The sequence below is a fragment of the Sinocyclocheilus grahami genome, unplaced genomic scaffold (assembly GCF_001515645.1).
Source record: "Sinocyclocheilus grahami isolate Dianchi unplaced genomic scaffold, SAMN03320097.WGS_v1.1 scaffold456.1, whole genome shotgun sequence".
NCBI lineage: Eukaryota > Metazoa > Chordata > Actinopteri > Cypriniformes > Cyprinidae > Sinocyclocheilus > Sinocyclocheilus grahami.
In genome coordinates this window covers 807,280-826,146 of record NW_015505635.1, presented here as the reverse complement: position 1 = coordinate 826,146, position 18,867 = coordinate 807,280, and the positions used below count along the sequence as shown (strand labels likewise).

General features: G+C 34.7%; 1 protein-coding gene across 1 annotated transcript in view; it reads right to left on the bottom strand.

Annotated features, from left to right (window-relative positions):
* Positions 1 to 18,178, bottom strand: part of LOC107552676 (minor histocompatibility protein HA-1-like) — a 26,795-nt gene extending 8,617 nt beyond the window's left edge. Inside the window, exons 1-8 of the mRNA XM_016234618.1 lie at positions 17,890 to 18,178; positions 14,419 to 14,797; positions 7,543 to 7,689; positions 7,126 to 7,210; positions 4,881 to 4,902; positions 3,455 to 3,530; positions 1,173 to 1,304; positions 938 to 999 (exon numbers count right to left, since the gene is read on the bottom strand). Of these exons, the coding sequence (XP_016090104.1) occupies positions 938 to 999; positions 1,173 to 1,304; positions 3,455 to 3,530; positions 4,881 to 4,902; positions 7,126 to 7,210; positions 7,543 to 7,689; positions 14,419 to 14,797; positions 17,890 to 17,970 (984 nt within the window). The 5' untranslated portion in view covers positions 17,971 to 18,178. The remainder of the gene's footprint in view (positions 1 to 937; positions 1,000 to 1,172; positions 1,305 to 3,454; positions 3,531 to 4,880; positions 4,903 to 7,125; positions 7,211 to 7,542; positions 7,690 to 14,418; positions 14,798 to 17,889) is intronic.
* Between the last annotated feature and the right edge of the window lie 689 nt (positions 18,179 to 18,867).

The window sequence follows — 18,867 nt, the reverse complement described above, 5'->3', positions numbered from 1 at the left end:
ATTGTAGGCTACTCTCACAGGAAACAGTCCTCAACCTCCGCAAAATGTGCATCACACATCTGAATATTTGGGTTGAAGTGTTCTGGAACAGTGTTGTAAATACAACTTAACCACTGATTTCTATTCGTGACCTCTTTTGGAAGACCAAACGTTGAAAGCTGATCCGGCGATCCACAGCGAAGTTGATGTATTTCCTCAGCGACCAGCACGGATCAGCTCCAGGCATGATGAAGCGATATCGTCCTCTTTTGGAAGGCCAAACAAAGTAGTTTCGCTTTCACAACGAAACACACTGCGCCTTCACGACATGGCGGCGGCAGCAAAAATACTACAGTGAGAATAAAAGCTACACCTTCTTTCTTTGTGTGAACATTTGGGCGGCATTATGCAAATCTTCCCACATAGTGATGTAGACATGTGGGGGCGTGTTAGAACGAGCCGTTTTAGGTAGGCGTGGTTGACTCTTAAATTTTATAAAGAATATCTCTTTGGATTTGAGACTTTAGTCTTTGCAACTTTACAGATCTTCTTTATGCACCAAGAGCTTGTAACACTCCAAAGAGAAAGGAAAAATTGAAATCGCATCATATGACCCCTTTTAAGGATGTTCATGCTGCTTTTTTTCAGTTAAACAAGACTCAACAGTAATTGGGCCTAATAGGGTGCAAAAATGGCTAAAAACACCATAAAATTATCTTAAATAATTTGAAAATACTCTATATGACTTGTACGCTACATTCAATGTACTTAAAATATACTGTGTAAGTTGTATATTAATATATTTATATGATTGTTTTAATGACTTTTAAGGTGTCTTTTAAGATGTTTTTGACCTTGATGACAAATATTTTTGGAGACTATTTTACAACATAAACACTAGTGTTATTTCAATCTGCAAAACACAAACAAACAAGCACAAGGGAAGCACACTGATTACCTGTATGATGTTTTGTTTGCAGGACTGGTAGAGTCTTTGAAGACCTTTAGAAAACTCATTCTCTGTTGACAATATAGTGGAAAATAGAGTCGTAAAGAACAAATAAAATGACCCAGTCCAGGTGGATGAGTTTGAAATGCATTTATATTAAGAATATATTACCGGGATCCATTTAAAAGAGAGACAGACACATGCATTTCAAAAATCACCAAACAGGTGAAGGAAATGTCATTACCGAGAGCGATTCTCTTGTCTACGTAGTTGATGATGTCCTTCATGTATTTGGCGATAGATTTGGCGTAATTCAGAGCCGAGTCCACGCCGCCTTCACTGCGCTGCAGGAGAATATCAACTTCCCGTGGACTCACTGCTGACACACACGGTACACATCAGCCATCCCATACATGAACAAACAACACTTCAAATTTAAATGAAAAATATACAACAGCTGTGTTCCGAATGGAATACGAGAGTAATGCATACTACATACTGAGCCGTATATAGTGTTTTACTGTGAATAAATTCTATGCAAGTATGCAGATGTAAAAATAAATGTTTCAAAATAAATAGTAGTACACTACATTGTTGTCACATGACCACATTATAATTCATTTGAGTGATGTCCGGTTATTATCACAGAAATAAATAGTTATTTTGCGATTTTTTTTAATAATTTTGTGTTTAAAAAATATAGATAGATAGACAGACAGATAGATATTACATAAACTTAAATTATTGCATATAATTCATTTTTAATTAATTGTATGCAATAATTGAACAATTTATTTGACAAACTAACAAAAACAAATGAAAATAAATAAACAAAAAGACTAAATAAATAAATATTATTTTATATTATATTATATACAATTTTCCAATATTTTTTCCAGGATATTTTTCCAGGACAAACTTTTTCAATATTGAACCGTTTATCTGTTCACATTATATGCTAAAACCCCCAACCCTCAATATATATATATTAGAGCCCGACCGATATATCGTTTAGCCGATATTATCGGCCGATATGAGCCTGTCGTCGATATATCGGAATCGGCGAATATTTTACAGAACATATAACGCAGATTAAATGCTTCTGAATGGTGTAATTACTTAGTTTGTCCAGCAGAGCGCACTCCATTGTTTGCTACTGGCGACCCAGGTCAGTGTAGGGTAGAGATGAGCGGATGAGCTCAAACTTCACCCAAGTCCGCTGCTTCAGATTATCTGCCCGCCACCCACCCGCACCTACATTTGATCATCACATTACAATAATTCTAATTCTTAGTTTGCATGATGATGTTTGCATGATGATATGATGAATGGATGGCTCATTTTTAACAGCAGATTCAGTGACGTTAGAGACTAGAGCTGATCTGCGCATCACGGCACGCGTCTGCGGCGCATTAAAGCCTGTGTTACGGCCACCAGAGCTGATCGCACCTGGACTGGTGTTTATACTGGCCGCGCCACGGCCTAGAGCTCATGCTTATCACATCGGTCACATCGCGCGGCGAGCTTATCATATTCGTTTGCTACAGTAGTAGGGCCCTATGATTTCCGCGATGCAGAAAACATGAACGGAATCGCGGAATCCAGTCATAAAAACGGAATTTACTGTAAAACACGGAATTTCATGGAATTTGTCTTATTTTGGATGAATAAATAAAAAACAGGTCAGTACATATATATATATATATATATATACAGTGGGTACGGAAAGTATTCAGACCCCCTTAAAAAATGATATATATATATATATATATATATATATATATAGTGTTCCATTTGTGTTATTTAAGTTATTTATAATCAGTGAAGTGAAGTTTACTGTTAAGTGCACTGATGCCAGACTCCTTTTGAATAATAAAGTTTATTGTTAAATTGTTAAATACCCTGCCTCCACTACATAGGCCTATGTTTGTCACATCATTATAAGTGTTTGATCACCACATTTGAGTTATGATTGCAAAAAATGTGTTTATGTAGACTAAATACTGTATTCTATATACAGAACCAGTCAAAAGTTTGGACACACGAATGGGAAGTGTGTCCAAGCTTTTGACTATTCTGTACTTTAATATAGCCCATACAAAGAATATTGGCCGATATATCGGTATCTGTCTTTTTTACTCCCTAATATCGATATCGGCACCCAAAAAACCCATATCGGTCGGGCTGTAATATGTATATATATATATATATATATATATACACACACACACATACAATTATACACATCTCAAATTAGAAGTCAAGCAGGAGATTAAAGTTCTCAGCTCTCAGTTAAAATCACAGCTGATATCCTTTCATGTTCGATCATTACACTAGAAATGGTATCTCAGTATCTCACGCAGTGTGCTCTGTTGTACACTGCACACTCTTGAAAATGTATTGTGTTCTGTGCATACAGAAAAATTAGCCTATAGGGCACCCTATGCATTCTACGTACTTTCAAAAATAGTAGTCTGTATGCCATTCTATGCATTACTAAAGACAATAAAAGAGGCATTCACTCACTGCAGTCCTGATGGTCGTATTTTCCTCCTCCTTCAGGACCCTGACCTGACGACACCCTGTACAGGTCCTCCATCGACTAAACACACACAGCAAAGGGACAGCTAGTTATGACATTTTAAAGGAAAAAAATTATGTGCATTATGAAATTAAATGGTGTGGATTTTGAGGCGAGGTTAAAGTCAGATACATGTGGTGAGATTTTAGTAGAGTTCATATCACTTCTTTCTCTGAGGGCTGTTGGGTAGTTTTGGCTCTTCCATTGTAGTATTACTTCACCTTATATCTTGTACTATTGAGGAGGCAGTAACTGAACACACTCTCCTAAAATACTCTTGTCATCATATGCAATGCAGCGTTTTTGTCAGCCAAATCCCTTTGACCTAAACTACTTTCTTGAAGTCGTCCTGAGATTTTAAAGTTAATCTTTCAACAATTTAACAACACATTTGATTCTTTGATGTTGGTTAATGGTCACATGACATGTAGGTAATCAAATAAAACATTTAATCTTTTTTCTTTGTTTTATTTTGCCTGCTAAATTGTTCATTTATTTTAATTTTATATTTTTATGATTTAATTAATGAGCTTTTCATCAACTCAAAATCCCAGTCCAGGAAACCCTGAGCTAGAATGAATGTAAAAAATTATGATATATTTGCATGAATATTTATTATATTATTATACATTTATTATAAATATTAAATATTTAGTTAAATCCTGCTGTACATTTCTATGTTTTAGTTAGGGTATATTTTAGTAAATAATTCAACTGTTTATTAATTTATTATTTTACGACATCAGAATCAAAGGCCAACTCGAAAATAATACGATTTTAAAAATAGTCGTAATAACAATACTTCAATGAATTGTATACAATAATTTAACAATAGTGTTTTTACAAACAATACATAAATAAAAATTATATATAATCTTTAAAATATTTAATAATATATTATTATATTATTATAATATTTGATAAAAAATTATAATATTTTCTTACTAATTATTTTTTATATTTAAGTTTATCTGTTCACATTAATGTAGTCAATCTAACTGCTTATTTACTCCAAAACCCTCACTGTTTTTGCACCAAAAATAAATGTATTATATCATTGAAGTGTTAAATTTACATTAAAATAACATTGCCCTTTTAAGTATCTTTCAGTATTAAGCTACTTTTGTTATTAGCTTGTAGTGCAGTCCTTCTTTAAAAAAGTTTCTTGACTAAAACTGAACTGCTTTAAATAATGAGTAATCGCTAAAGTAGCATGACAAACACTGTTCAACAACTAAAGTGCATTTTAATGAAGGAAGTGAGACTTCCAGTTGTTGTAGTTCTGGGAAATGATTTGAGTGTCTCTTCTGGACATTAAGATGATTCATTTGTCATCAGTGTCATTCTAAGAAGTGTTTCTTGAAGACTCACGTTGTCAGGGACTCTGTCGAGTCTGTATAGAGGTGCGGAGGAAACAATATGCTTGCAAGACAACGCAGGAAGCAACCCACACACACACACACACACACACACACGTTTCCAACAACATCCGCACACACACAATATATATATGTGTGTGTGTGTGTGTGTGTGTGTGTGTTTTCAATAACATTTTAATAATAGTAACTTTATTAGGACCATGGAAACTAAAATACACAAATATGCAACAAATCGTCAAAAATTGTGCAGGGCTTTTACTGTGAGGTTGCCCTTATATACACACAACACTAAATCACATGATTGCCCACATGACCACAAAAAAAAATAAAAATAAAATAAAAAGTAAAAAAAAGTCAGGGCAATCAACAAATCATGTAAGAAAAGGGCAAAAAGCAAATGACATAAAAGTGCCAATATATTGTAGAGTCGAAACCGAATGTTTAAACTTGGTTTGGACTCTACAATTTATTGGCATCGAAGAATACACACCGGTGCAGGCATTTTGACACTCCGTGCTTTTACCGTTTTAGGCGCGCCACCGAAGACAAATCTACTATGCTTGTCCGTGTCCCACTCAGACCTCGCGCGCAGAATACATCCAGTCAGAAGCGGATTGAGTTCTGTTTCGCGGCTTTGAGTTTTCAATACTGTCAGTCTTTTTAATATCAAGAATGTCCCGCTCTTTACTTTCTCATTAATTTACATTCCTTTATTAATATAATAATGCTAACAGTCCCACCCGCAGAAAGCTGCGCGGGAAAAGCGAAAGTAGCCAGCGAAATGTATAACACATATAAAAAATGTTTCATTCATTTAATTTAAAAAAATTTTGGGTAATGATTCACATCTATATTTTTTAACTTGACCCAATGAAAAATAAATAACTTGCCCTAAGGCATAATGAATTTCAGTGTATGTTTCAGTCCTGTCACTTTTTTTTTTTTTTACATACTTTTACACTTTTTCTGCTGTTCAAAAAATCTGCAGGAGTGCAGGAGCTGTACGTTACCATAGAAATGTCAATGGTTTGCTCGTGACTCTCGCGAACAGCACTGAACACGCACTTTGGCCGGTACAGAAAATGTATTATTATTTTACATGTATATGTAGAGCTTATGTAGGCTTTACAACAAAGGAATTGCTGATCTCTAGTGATGTCTAATTTGTGTAATAGATCATTTGTTAGTAAAGGGTGAGAGTTCTGGCGATCCACATGATTTTTGATTCCACATGACTCAGGTGTGGCTCGTGAGCCATAGGTTCCCGACCTCTGCTCTAGAGGATATATATTATAAATTATACATATATAATTCTATAATAATATTAAAAGTAAAATGTATACATTATATGTTTATAGAATTCAAATATAATTAATTACATATAATTACTTACATTATAAGTGGACTTTAAGGAAATATATACGTACATATATAAAATATACACAATTTTACATAAAAAACAAAACAAAAAACAGTCCAAGAGTGCACATCAATTAGGCCAAAAAAGCTCAATGTGGGTGCTCTACCACACAAAAATAAGAATGAAAACATCAAAGTAGGCACACCACAGCTCCAGAGAAGTATTTAATTATGTTCTCACCACAGGTGACGTTTCGAGCTTAAACGCTCTTCATCAGACAATGTACATACATGACAACGCCCTTATACACACAACACTATATCACATGATTGCCCACATGACCACAACATTTTTTTTTTTAAAAGTTTTAAAAAGTCAGGGCATTTAACAAATCATGTAAGAAAAGGGCAAAAAGCAAATCACATAATAAGTGCATTATAAGTGGCCTTCAGGAAAATATGTATAATATATTAATATATCAAGAGAAATACATATATTTGAATTAATATTACATTAAACAGATTTAATGTAATATACGTAATATATAAACAAACTTTTAAATCAAATAATTTTAATAAAATGTAATTTATTAAAATAAAAATATTTTATTATTATTAATATATATATATATATATATATATATACACACAATTATTTAATAATATTATATTAGGATTAAACGTTAATATATTAATATATAAAGAGAAATACATCATATTAGATTAGAAAAAAATAATTTAATGTTTATATATATAATGTCATTTAAATGCATATAATTATTATTATTGATTGATATTTTATTTAATACAATTACATTTTAATTTATAAATAATAAATGACCAGGTATTCGGTGTGAAAGCAGAGCGACGGGTCTTACTTGCTGCTGAAGGCCACAGCAATTGTCTCAATGGCTTTCTCAAAGTCTTTCTTCTGAGCATCAGTGGTGCCTTCATAACTGAACCCTGACAAACACAGAGAAGAGAACAACTTCACGGTCACAAACGTGCGCTTCTGCTTTGATAACAAATAAAACTAGAAGTGACATCACATTTAGATGCAAAAGTGGAAACACCTGTATTTCAGTTGTGCATGTTTGCATATTATACATGTTTTTCCTTAATAAGATCAGATGCTGGTTGCGTGGTATCTGCTCATATCAGATGTGGCTTTGCTCATCTGATGCTTGTGCTGAGTTATTTGCTTCATGTCATTGCATACATAGGTGAGAGTGTGAGGAAGAGGAACCAATGACAGGATTTGAAGAAGATGAGTTTATCATGGCAGTTGAACTGACCTTTGACCTTTGAGATAAGAGTTCCTGCTGCGGTGAGCGTTTCCACAGTGTTCAGCAGAGGGTACGTGCTGATTACCTGCCGCAAAACACGCAGAACCTCCCCTAAACTCTCGTGAACGGCCTGCCTGCTGCATGGCTCCTCTTTCACTGCAGAGAGATGAGAAAACATCCTGATTCATTCATTTAGGGAGACATCTGGAAGCATTTGGACATGGGAGTTTATTTACGGTTTCAAACAAATAACTTGCTTTTTACATTTTTTTTATCAAATGCAATGCATTCACATCAGTTTAAATGTGTATTAAGTGTCCAGATACTCTGTAAATCACTCCAGAACAGCTCTAACACTGTATTGTACTTTCACCAAAACATGTCAGTTATTTGTCCACTTCCTACCCACCCAGTCCCACAATGTACTTCATTTTGCTTATTACCACAAGAGGAAACTTACATCCACACACATGCACTGATACTACGTGTGTGATAATACGGTCATCTAATGAGTTCATCGGGTTTATCAGATGAAAATGTTCACTGCAATTATTTAAGTTTCACTTTTTGACAAACTCAAGCCATTGTCTACAAATAAAATGTTTTAATAAATGCATAAATCACAGATCTAGATGAACAAATAATTGCCACAGTTTGTGAAGTACTGAATCTTAGAAAAATAATCATATTGAGCAGCTTCTCATTAATGAGTGAATGTGAAGGTAACCATAATTTTACAGCATTTACCCCTTTTTGAATAATTTAAAAATTAAGAAATCTTTTCTTTTTAACTTTTTATTCAACAAAGAATCCTGAAAAAAAGTATCACAGGTTCCAAAAAATATTAAGCACAACTGATAATAAATCAGCATATTATACTGATTTCTGAAGATCATGTGACACAGAAGACTGGAGTAATGATGCTGAAAATTCAGACTTGCATTACTGGAATAAATTATATTTGAAAGTATATTCAAATAGAAAACTATTATTTTAAATCGCAATAATATTTCACAATTGTACTGTTTTTTCTGTATTTTTGATCAAATAAATACAGCTAAATAAATCCTATATAAATGTATCATTGTATGAAATTTATCAGAATTATTCTTTGGAATGAATGGAAATGTATAACTCATGATTGCTCAAAAACAGTCCAGATTTATGAAACCTACATATTTATTTCTTAGAAAACTTACTCTGAATTTCACTTGCATAAAATTTCACTTTCAGATGAAAAAAGTGAGTAATTTTTCATGCTGCAGTAGTTGGTCAACAGGCGTACAATTTCAACAAAATTCAGTCCCAAAAGTGTGTGAGATATGGGGAAAAAGCTAAATATATTTAGCAAAGGTTTTTAACACTAATATAACGTCATAGATAATTTAAGAAACAAACAAATAGTATATGCGATCTAATGGGTCTCCATACATAAACCGCTCCAAAAAGACCCAAACATGAACCGTTTAACTTTTTTTAAATGGTTAATCTCTTAAAAAATAATTGTAAAAAATCTGGAAAAATTGTGTATTTTGAGGGTCTTAAAGTACTTGCAAAGTTTCGTTCCCTTACTAAAAATTAAACAGTTTTGAGTATTTCTTACAGGTCAAAACGGACCCAAATGTGTTATTAAATGTAATTGATTGCTGTGATCAAAGCTGTATTTTCAGCATCAGCGTCTTCAGTGTCACATGATCCTTCAGAAATCCTTCTAATATGCCGATTTGCTTCTCAAAAGCATTTCTTATAATCATCACAAACGGTTTTGCTGCTTCAAATTTTTGTAAATCAAAGTCATTGTAAATCAACGTCAGCAGCCTTGAACAAAGAAAAACCTGGCGTTATCCCATAACGGTTGAGGAAAAGAGCAGGAGTTTGGCTGCTGGAACCGTATCCTTTTCAACAGGACAATGCAAGCTGTTGTTGTGCACGACAAAAGTCCTTGTGTGTGCGTCTGCATGCCTAAATGCATGTTCAGAGTGTGGGTGTTCTTAAAAATGCGAAAAACACAAGAGTGTAACATTTCAAACAGTCGTTCCTCTTTGATGCAGCGCTGGACTCCTACACACGTGTGTAACTCAGACTATTTAATATGTTGTGAAGAAAACACGAGCGTGCAAAACTCCCTGCCGCGATGCCAGAGTTTTCTGGGTGGTTGCAAAAGCGATGTGTTTTACAGGAGAAAGTGAGGGGAATGTTTTATGCACGTACATGTTGATGCACGCATGTCATGCAGATCCGAACAGATTCCCTCAAGCGCATTACTCAAACTGTCCATCTGAAACTGTCCGGCTCTTCTCAAATGAATCTGCAGGTCATGAGATGATGACAAAGACAAACATCATGCCATCTTCCCAAAAAAGCCCCCACTTCTCACTGGCATCAGCTTGAGAGTGATTAATAGCTGACTGCTGTAAGGAGAAACTGTGAGGACCTGTCCAGGCCTGCATGCTGCAGTCATTTTGTGGCGGTGAGCAGTCATTCTCTGGCTTTTACAGCTCTGCCACGGCTGACAGAAGCTCCACTGCTAAGGAAATGCTATTTAATATGTTGTGAAGAAAACACGAGCGTGCAAAACTCCCTGCCGCGATGCCAGAGTTTTCTGGGTGGTTGCAAAAGCGATGTGTTTTACAGGAGAAAGTGAGGGGAATGTTTTATGCACGTACATGTTGATGCACGCATGTCATGCAGATCCGAACAGATTCCCTCAAGCGCATTACTCAAACTGTCCATCTGAAACTGTCCGGCTCTTCTCAAATGAATCTGCAGGTCATGAGATGATGACAAAGACAAACATCATGCCATCTTCCCAAAAAAGCCCCCACTTCTCACTGGCATCAGCTTGAGCGTGATTAATAGCTGACTGCTGTAAGGAGAAACTGTGAGGACCTGTCCAGGCCTGCATGCTGCAGTCATTTTGTGGCGGTGAGCTGTGAATGAGTGGCCTTCTCTGGCTTTTACAGCTCTGCCACGGCTGACAGAAGCTCCACTGCTAAGGAAATGTGATGAACCCCTACACACCTGTGTATCTCAGACAAATCCACATGTTGTGAAGCAAACACAAGCTGTGTTCGTCTGTGTAAAACTCCCTGCAGCGATGCCAGAGCGTTCTGGGAGGTTGCAAAATGGTAATAGTGATGCAAGTCACTGTTTAAATTCGAAGACAAACATGACAACACTATGTGACTTCCCACAGGAAGATGTTATCGCTCAGAGTTTGCTCAGTTCTCTGTTACGCTCTATTTAATATCAACCTCGCCTCAGATGCCTCTCCTACAATTCATGGGGAAAAATCTGAATATTTTAATATACTAAAAATTTTTTTGGGGGGGGTTCCCGAACTGGGGTTCTTGAGTTGATGAAAAGCTATAATTAACTAAATCATAAAGTCATAAAAAAGTAATTTAAAGTCATAAAAAGCCATTTTAAAATAAAATAATCAAAATAAAACATTATTTTGACCATTAACATCAGAGAAACGTGAACATGCAACTGTTAAACAGTATTTATGTGCTATTATATTTTTATAAGTATTTTTTATTAGTGTTATTTATATACTATTGTTTTTATTAACATTTTGAATTAACTTTTATTTTAATATTCGGTATCGGCCAAAATTTTCATATCGGTGCATCCCTACTTTTTTTGTTTGTTTTATTAGTAAATATTACTAGGTTTATTTTTCATTCCCGAACTGGGGTTCTTGAGTTGATGAAAAGCTATAATTAACTAAATCATAAAGTCATAAAAAAGTAATTTAAAGTCATAAAAAGCCATTTTAAAATAAAATAATCAAAATAAAACATTATTTTGACCATTAACATCAGAGAAACGTGAACATGCAACTGTTAAACAGTATTTATGTGCTATTATATTTTTATAAGTATTTTTTATTAGTGTTATTTATATACTATTGTTTTTATTAACATTTTGAATTAACTTTTATTTTAATATTTTCTATTTTCATTTATTTATAGTTTTTTTTAAAGTTTTTTTTTGTCTTTTTTTGTTTGTTTTTAAATATTACAAGGTTTATTTTTCATGTCAGTTTTGTTTACCTCTATGTTATGGGACCATTAACCGACATCAGTGACCCATGTTCAAGGGAATGTGTTGTTAAACATTATAATAACTTTATTAATATTTGGAACTCACATTTTTCATTTTACTTTTAGTTTTAAGACTTTTTTTATGACTAAATTTGGTAATGGGAGAGTAAAAATATTTTTAAAACGTACACCGTTCAAACTAGGCTGCTTATGTTGAAGTGTTTGGGATGTGGCTTTTAATGATGAGACCTTTTTTGTAATCAGGCTCTCAAAAAGTATATAACAATTTGGATATAGATTTATCGGCCAACATATCGGTTATCGGCTTTCAAAAATAAAGAATAATCGGTTATCGGTATCGGCCAAAATTTTCATATCGGTGCATCCCTACTTTTTTTGTTTGTTTTATTAGTAAATATTACTAGGTTTATTTTTCATGTCAGTTTTGTTTACCTCTATGTTATGGGACCATTAACCGACATCAGTGACCCATGTTCAAGGGAATGTGTTGTTAAACATTATAATAACTTTATTAATATTTGGAACTCACATTTTTCATTTTACTTTTAGTTTAATTTTTTGTAATTTTGTTTTGTGCTTTTGTAATTTTTTCTGTAATATTGCTATTTATATTATTTCAGTTTCAGTTTTTATATCCAGTTAGTAATTTTAGTGCTTCATCTTCAACTTACTTCAGTTAGTGGCCAAGGCAACATTTCTAATTTTCATTTAGTTTATGTTTTTCCATCTAACATTGATATTTTATTAAATGTTTTAACAAAAATGTTTGTAATTCTTTTAGTTATCTATAATAACCCTGTTGTTAAATGATTGTTATTTTATCTTAAAATCTCAGGAATATTTTATTTCAAAGAGTTTCGGCTGACAAAAAAGTTTGGGAATCTCTGGGTTGCGCCAACGGCTGAAATAAAGATTTGCCTTGAGATGACATTGGAAACATCACTGTTGCAACCCTTCAAGCAGGGCAGATGTAAACAGGAAGTAGAGCTGATGAAAATAGCGACAGTTTAAGGAAGTCCACAAGGCCTGAGGAGACTCAAATGACTTCTGCTCTTTATAAAGCAGACAGTGCTGACGTGATTCATCTCTCTCCTGCCCTCTGCGCTGAATAAAGTCAGACAAGGTGCACTGCGCTCAGTCTACCAGACATGCAAGAACCGACAGTGATGGACATCACTATCTGAAGTCGAATAAGATGATTTGAGAAAAAAAATCAGCAAGTAAATTTCAGTCCGTTTCTAACACCAAGCCATTGTATGGTTCAGAAGACTTGAAACGGACTACTTTTATGATGCCGATTTGCATGTTTACCAACTCAAACATTCTTCAAAACATCTCAGTTTGTCAACAGTCCCTCTTAAATTTGCGCACCACCACCTATATCTGATCACATTTCACAAAATGAGTATACATGAAGTCTAAAAGAGGAATTTCAAAGCCTCACTATTATACCACATCACCACATTTCTGCATGAGGTGAGCAGCAGCATCGTGAGAAAAGTGCTCGGTAGGCATCTGGCCTTCTCTCTGTAGGGTTCTGCCCATGAAACACTCTTCTAAGGGAAGGTGGAGGGGAGCAGCCCAGCGGACGTGTGTAATCTCAAACTGAAGGCTGCAAAGAAAACATCTGACGCACGGTTCCTCTTCCTTCCTCTCTTGCACCATGGAAACCCAATGAAAAAACATGCGATACAAATGCCTATTCCTGAACAAGACTCGAGGGGAATCTGAAGACTTTGTGCCAGTTACATCTAACTGGCTTTAGATATATGATATGATATTTAATGCTAGTTTTAATTGATGTAACACACGGGCATGAGTGTCTTATTCCTTCTACAAAAAACAGAAACAGAAATATGTTCAAATAACAAAACAATAAAACAATAAACCCAACAGTGAATAAATACTTCAATTAACTAACCAACAATTCTTGACAAGAAATACTGAAAATGTTAAATATTTAATATATAATTTAAAAAAACTCTTCTAAAATATTTTAAATATTGTGTATAATAAATTATATTTATTATTACAAAAGAATTATATTTATTTTTTATTTTTATATTTTAATTGCAATTTGAGTAAATATTGTATACAATAAATTATTTTACACAATATTCACTATAATTACAATTAAAAATATAATACTGTATCTTTATTTTTTAAATATTAAATATTTCAATATGTTCAATTGCAATTTGAGTAAATATTGTGTACAAATAACTTATTTTACACAATATTTACTAATCCTACAATAATCTTTATTTTTTATTTAAATATCAAAATGTATTTGCAAATTCAGTTAATACTGTGTATAAAAATATTTTACACAATATTGACTAATATTACAAAAATAATGTATTTACTTTTTATTTAAATATTTCAACCTTTTTAGTTGCAGTTTGACTAAATATGTTTTTACACAATATTTACTTATCAAAAGTATTCTTTAATTTTAATTATCTATTAATTTATTTACTTAAATATTAAATATTTACCATTGTAATTGCAAATATTATGTACAATAAATTATCTTTACATTTACAATATTTACTAAAAGTATTATATTTATTTATTTAAATATTAAATATTTTTAATTGCAATTTGAGTAAATATTGTCTGCAATTAAATATTTACTTATATTACAATCAAAAATATTTGAAAACAGAAAATGTATAATATTCAACTTAACAATCGCCTATCACAGACTTCATTTACAAAACGTACAAACACCAAACATCCAAAGCTATTTTATCAACTCAAAATGATTTCTAAAAATCCCTTTTTGAACCGAACCCCCCCAAAAATCTCCTACCTTCTCCCATAACCATGTCCTTTAGTTTCTCCACAGCCTCTGCGAAGCGGGCGACGTCTCGCAGCAGCGAGGGAATGTCCTCCACCTCGATGACCGATGTTTCCGCAGACTCCGCCGCATGTCCGTAGGTGAGAGCGGCCCGCACGTAGCCCTTATGGAAGCCCCACGTCCCCGAGGTGTGGAAGGCGAAGCTGACGGCGCTGGCGTGACGGCTGAGACCCGAGGGCCGCTTCAGGGTGCCGACAGGTGGACTGCACACTGTTAGCTTGCAGTGGGAGGACGGTGTTCCCGGGCAGGATAAGGGACCCGGATCAGGAGGGGCCAGCGTGCAGGAGCCATCGATAGTGTCTTTGAGAGAGTGTTCCTGAAGAATGGACAACTGGGTTTAACATGGGATGGAAAGAGAGGGACGGCGTGTAATGACGGATGATTATGGAGATGGATATTACCAACAGGGTTAATGCTACATGGGAAATACTAGTGTTATGAATATGGAGGTGATTGAAACAGAGTCAAGTTGAAAACAAATCCAAATCTAGTCTGCTTTATTTGTTAATTATTTAACGCCATATCAGGAGCAAAGGCTATTTTATGACAAACCCAGAGTATCAGAAATTTAAATCATCATAATAACAAAAACCCTAAATGAATCAGTGTTATTTTAGTATCATCGAGATACTATTATAGTTTTTATTAATATTTTGAATGCTATTTATTTAATTAATGATATTTCAATATTTAAAGTAAAGTTTTAACTTTGTGTTTTTGTCACTTTTAATATTACCTACTTTATTTATCTGTTGTCTGTTTAAAACTCATTTAGTGGTGATTGTACTTTAGTACACCACTAAACTAAATGAAACCTAACCAAACTAAATTAGGCTTTATTCACTAGTGTTATGAATATGGAGGTGATTGAAACAGAGTCAAGTTGAAAACAAATCCAAATCTAGTCTGCTTTATTTGTTAATTATTTAACGCCATATCAGGAGCAAAGGCTATTTTATGACAAACCCAGAGTATCAGAAATTTAAATCATCATAATAACAACAACCCTAAATGAATCAGTGTTATTTTAGTATCATCGAGATACTATTATAGTTTTTATTAATATTTTGAATAAGTTTGAAAACAGAATTAATGCTATTTATTTAATTAATGATATTTCAATATTTAAAGTAAAGTTTTAACTTTGTGTTTTTGTCACTTTTAATATTACCTACTTTATTTATCTGTTGTCTGTTTAAAACTCATTTAGTGGTGATTGTACTTTAGTACACCACTAAACTAAATGAAACCTAACCAAACTAAATTAGGCTTTATTAACTGAAAATCAGAGTGAACATTATTCAGAATTACTACTTTTGTTCTGCACAAAAGAAAAAAGTAAATCATGTCCATATGAAGGTGATTAAATGACAGAATTTTCTTCAGAAAATTCTTTACCACATTTTAAAGGGGTCCTATTATGCTTTTTCACTTTTTCAACTTTAGTTAGTCTGTAATGTTGCTGTTTGAGCATAAAGATCTGTGAAGTTACAAAGCTCAAAGTCCACTTCAAAAGGAGATATTTTATTTAACAGAAATCACTTTTCAAAAACTACAACGAATGAATCGTTTGGACTACAATGCATATTTTCCGGGATTTGTGATATCACAAATATCGATGAATAGGACCAGACCTGGTTGAGCTGCACTAGAGAAGGCAACGAGTGTTATCACAATGTTGGAGACACGCTAGCTTTCCCAAGGCAGACTAACTTAGAGTGGTTACAATCATCCGGGTTTAAATTGTGCTCAAATTGATTTGATATTGACGCAATATTCAGCGGCTATGGTAAGAGGCATGACATTTCCCGAGTGCTGCCAATCACAGCACACACTGGCCCAGCTAACCAATCACAGCACACACTGGCCCAGCTAACCAATCACAGCACACACTGGCCCAGCTGACCAATCACAGCACACACTGGCCCAGCTAACCAATCACAGCACACACTGGCCCAGCTAACCAATCACAGCACACACTGGCCCAGCTAACCAATCACAGCACACACTGGCCCAGCTAACCAATCACAGCACACACTGGCCCAGCTAACCAATCACAGCACACACTGGCCCAGCTAACCAATCACAGCACACACTGGCCCAGCTAACCAATCACAGCACACACTGGCCCAGCTAACCAATCACAACTCACACTGGCCCAGCTAACCAATCACAGCGCACACTGGCCCAGCTAACCAATCACAACACATTTCGTATTTCAGAAGGCAGGCCTTCATTTGATACAGGAACTATTTAAGCTGTTCATGTTGTAATAATGTAAAATATGTATAAAATAAAGTGTTTTTCGAACAACCTAGAATGAGAGCCTGTTCTAGTACATCCCCCAAAACAAAAGCAAGACTTTGTAAAAGAGCATAATAGGACACTTTTAAAGTGACAGTTCACCCAGATATTATCATTCTGTCAATTTACACACCTTCATGTGCTTCCAAACCTGTATGACCTTCTTTCTTCTGTGTAATATAATATACGATTTGACATTCAACCCTAGTATTTTTCTAAATATCTTAGTTTGTGAAGTTTTGGACTGACAGTGAGTACTATCCCTTTAGGTTCTCTTGCTATCAAGACACCATTTTGACTAGTGCTGGGCGGTATGACCAAAACCGTATATCACGGTATTTTCCATAATTATACCGGTTTCACCGTACATGACGGTATTTTTTTTCTCCATGCATGACCGGGTGTGACTGTTCAGGTTTCTCGAGTTCAACCATATGGTTCCATGGAGATTCAACAAAGTAATCACAGGTTCTTCAGATCAGTGCATCACCTGTTAACAGTAAAAGTGAAGCACTTCTATTCTATTCTTGTTTCCATCTGGAACTGTACAACTAAACGGTTCTTGTTCTGATACGACTCTTGCATGACTTCCTCTCAGTCTATTTCTGGTATTGTCTGCGAAACAAAGAGCAAGACGTACTCAAGTGTTCTTCACCACCAGTGACAGTCTTACAGCAATGCTGATCAACAACATGCACCATTAAACAACGAATTAACTACACTTCGCTCATGAAACAACTCGCTCGTTTGAACCGATTCTTCTAAATGATTCATTCGAAGCGCAATGTGTTCGCTCGACGGGTGTGATCCGGTTCACTGAAATGAATCACCCGAACAAACTAATTCGTTACAAATGAATCGTACCTCCCACACATGCCCAATTCTATACAGAATAGAGTACATTTACTCTTTCAAACATAATTATGTTGTGAACTAACGTAACGTGACTTGAGGAAATCAACAGGATGAATGAGAACCCATCTGTTAAGCGTTTAAAACAAAGCAAATATTGTTTTCTGGGAGATTAAACATGTTTTCTCGCCTAAAAACAGTTTACAGTACTAGCACTAAACTGAACTCGGTTTTTAGTTTTCCTCAGAAGCGCCGTTGGTCTCTTACCGAAGGGTTTTGCGCGGAGTTGCTCTTTTTGGAGGGTGAGGACGCTTTATTTGTCGGCTCCTTCTTCTTTCGAGAGAACATGTTCGCGCCGTTTGCTCCACTTCACTGAAATCGCACTAAAACTTTAGGAATGAGCCAAAAAAAGTTGTGAAAATGTCTCCTCAGGCGACTGACAGTTACTTCCCCATCATCATCATCATCATCATCATCATCGTTCAGTAGCTCGCGCTGGCCTTCGCTTCCTGCTGCGGCGCGCGCCGGTCTCGAGGAAGCACAGGTTTCTGACTTTGTGTCGAGGTAAAGGACTTTAAAGGAAAAAGTCATTATTTTTGGTACACAATATAATGAGGTTCGCTTCTCGGACCTCCAATTGTCATGTGACCAGTGTTGGGGAGTAACTAATTAAATTAGCCTAATTACAAAATAAATGTAATTAGTTACAGTTACTGAGAAAATGTCACTGCGGGTGAATAGGGTAAAAAATAATAGTTATTGCATTACCTAGCTGATTGATTACATTGATAATTGCAAACAAAATATTAGGTTGCATATGCGCTAATTTGCATACATTTCTAGTACAAAAATCTGAACACTGGATGAAGTCAGTTTCAAAATTCTGGTCTAATTTATTTTTTTGACATGTGACCTGGACTCCAAAACCAGTCATAACAAGCAGCAGGGGTATATTTGTAGCAAGAGCCAACAATGCATTGTATGGGGTCAAAAATTATCATTTTTTTAATGCCAAAAATCATTAGGATGTTAATTAAAGAAAGATAAAGTTCCATGAAGATATTTTGTAAATTTTCTACCGTAAATATATCAAAACTTAATGTTTGATTAGTAATATGCATTGCTAAGAACTTCATTTGCACAACTTTAAAGATGATTTTCTCAATATTTAGATTTTTTGCACCCTCAGATTCCAGATTTTCAAATAGTTGCATCTCGGCCAAATATTGTCCTATCCTAACAAGC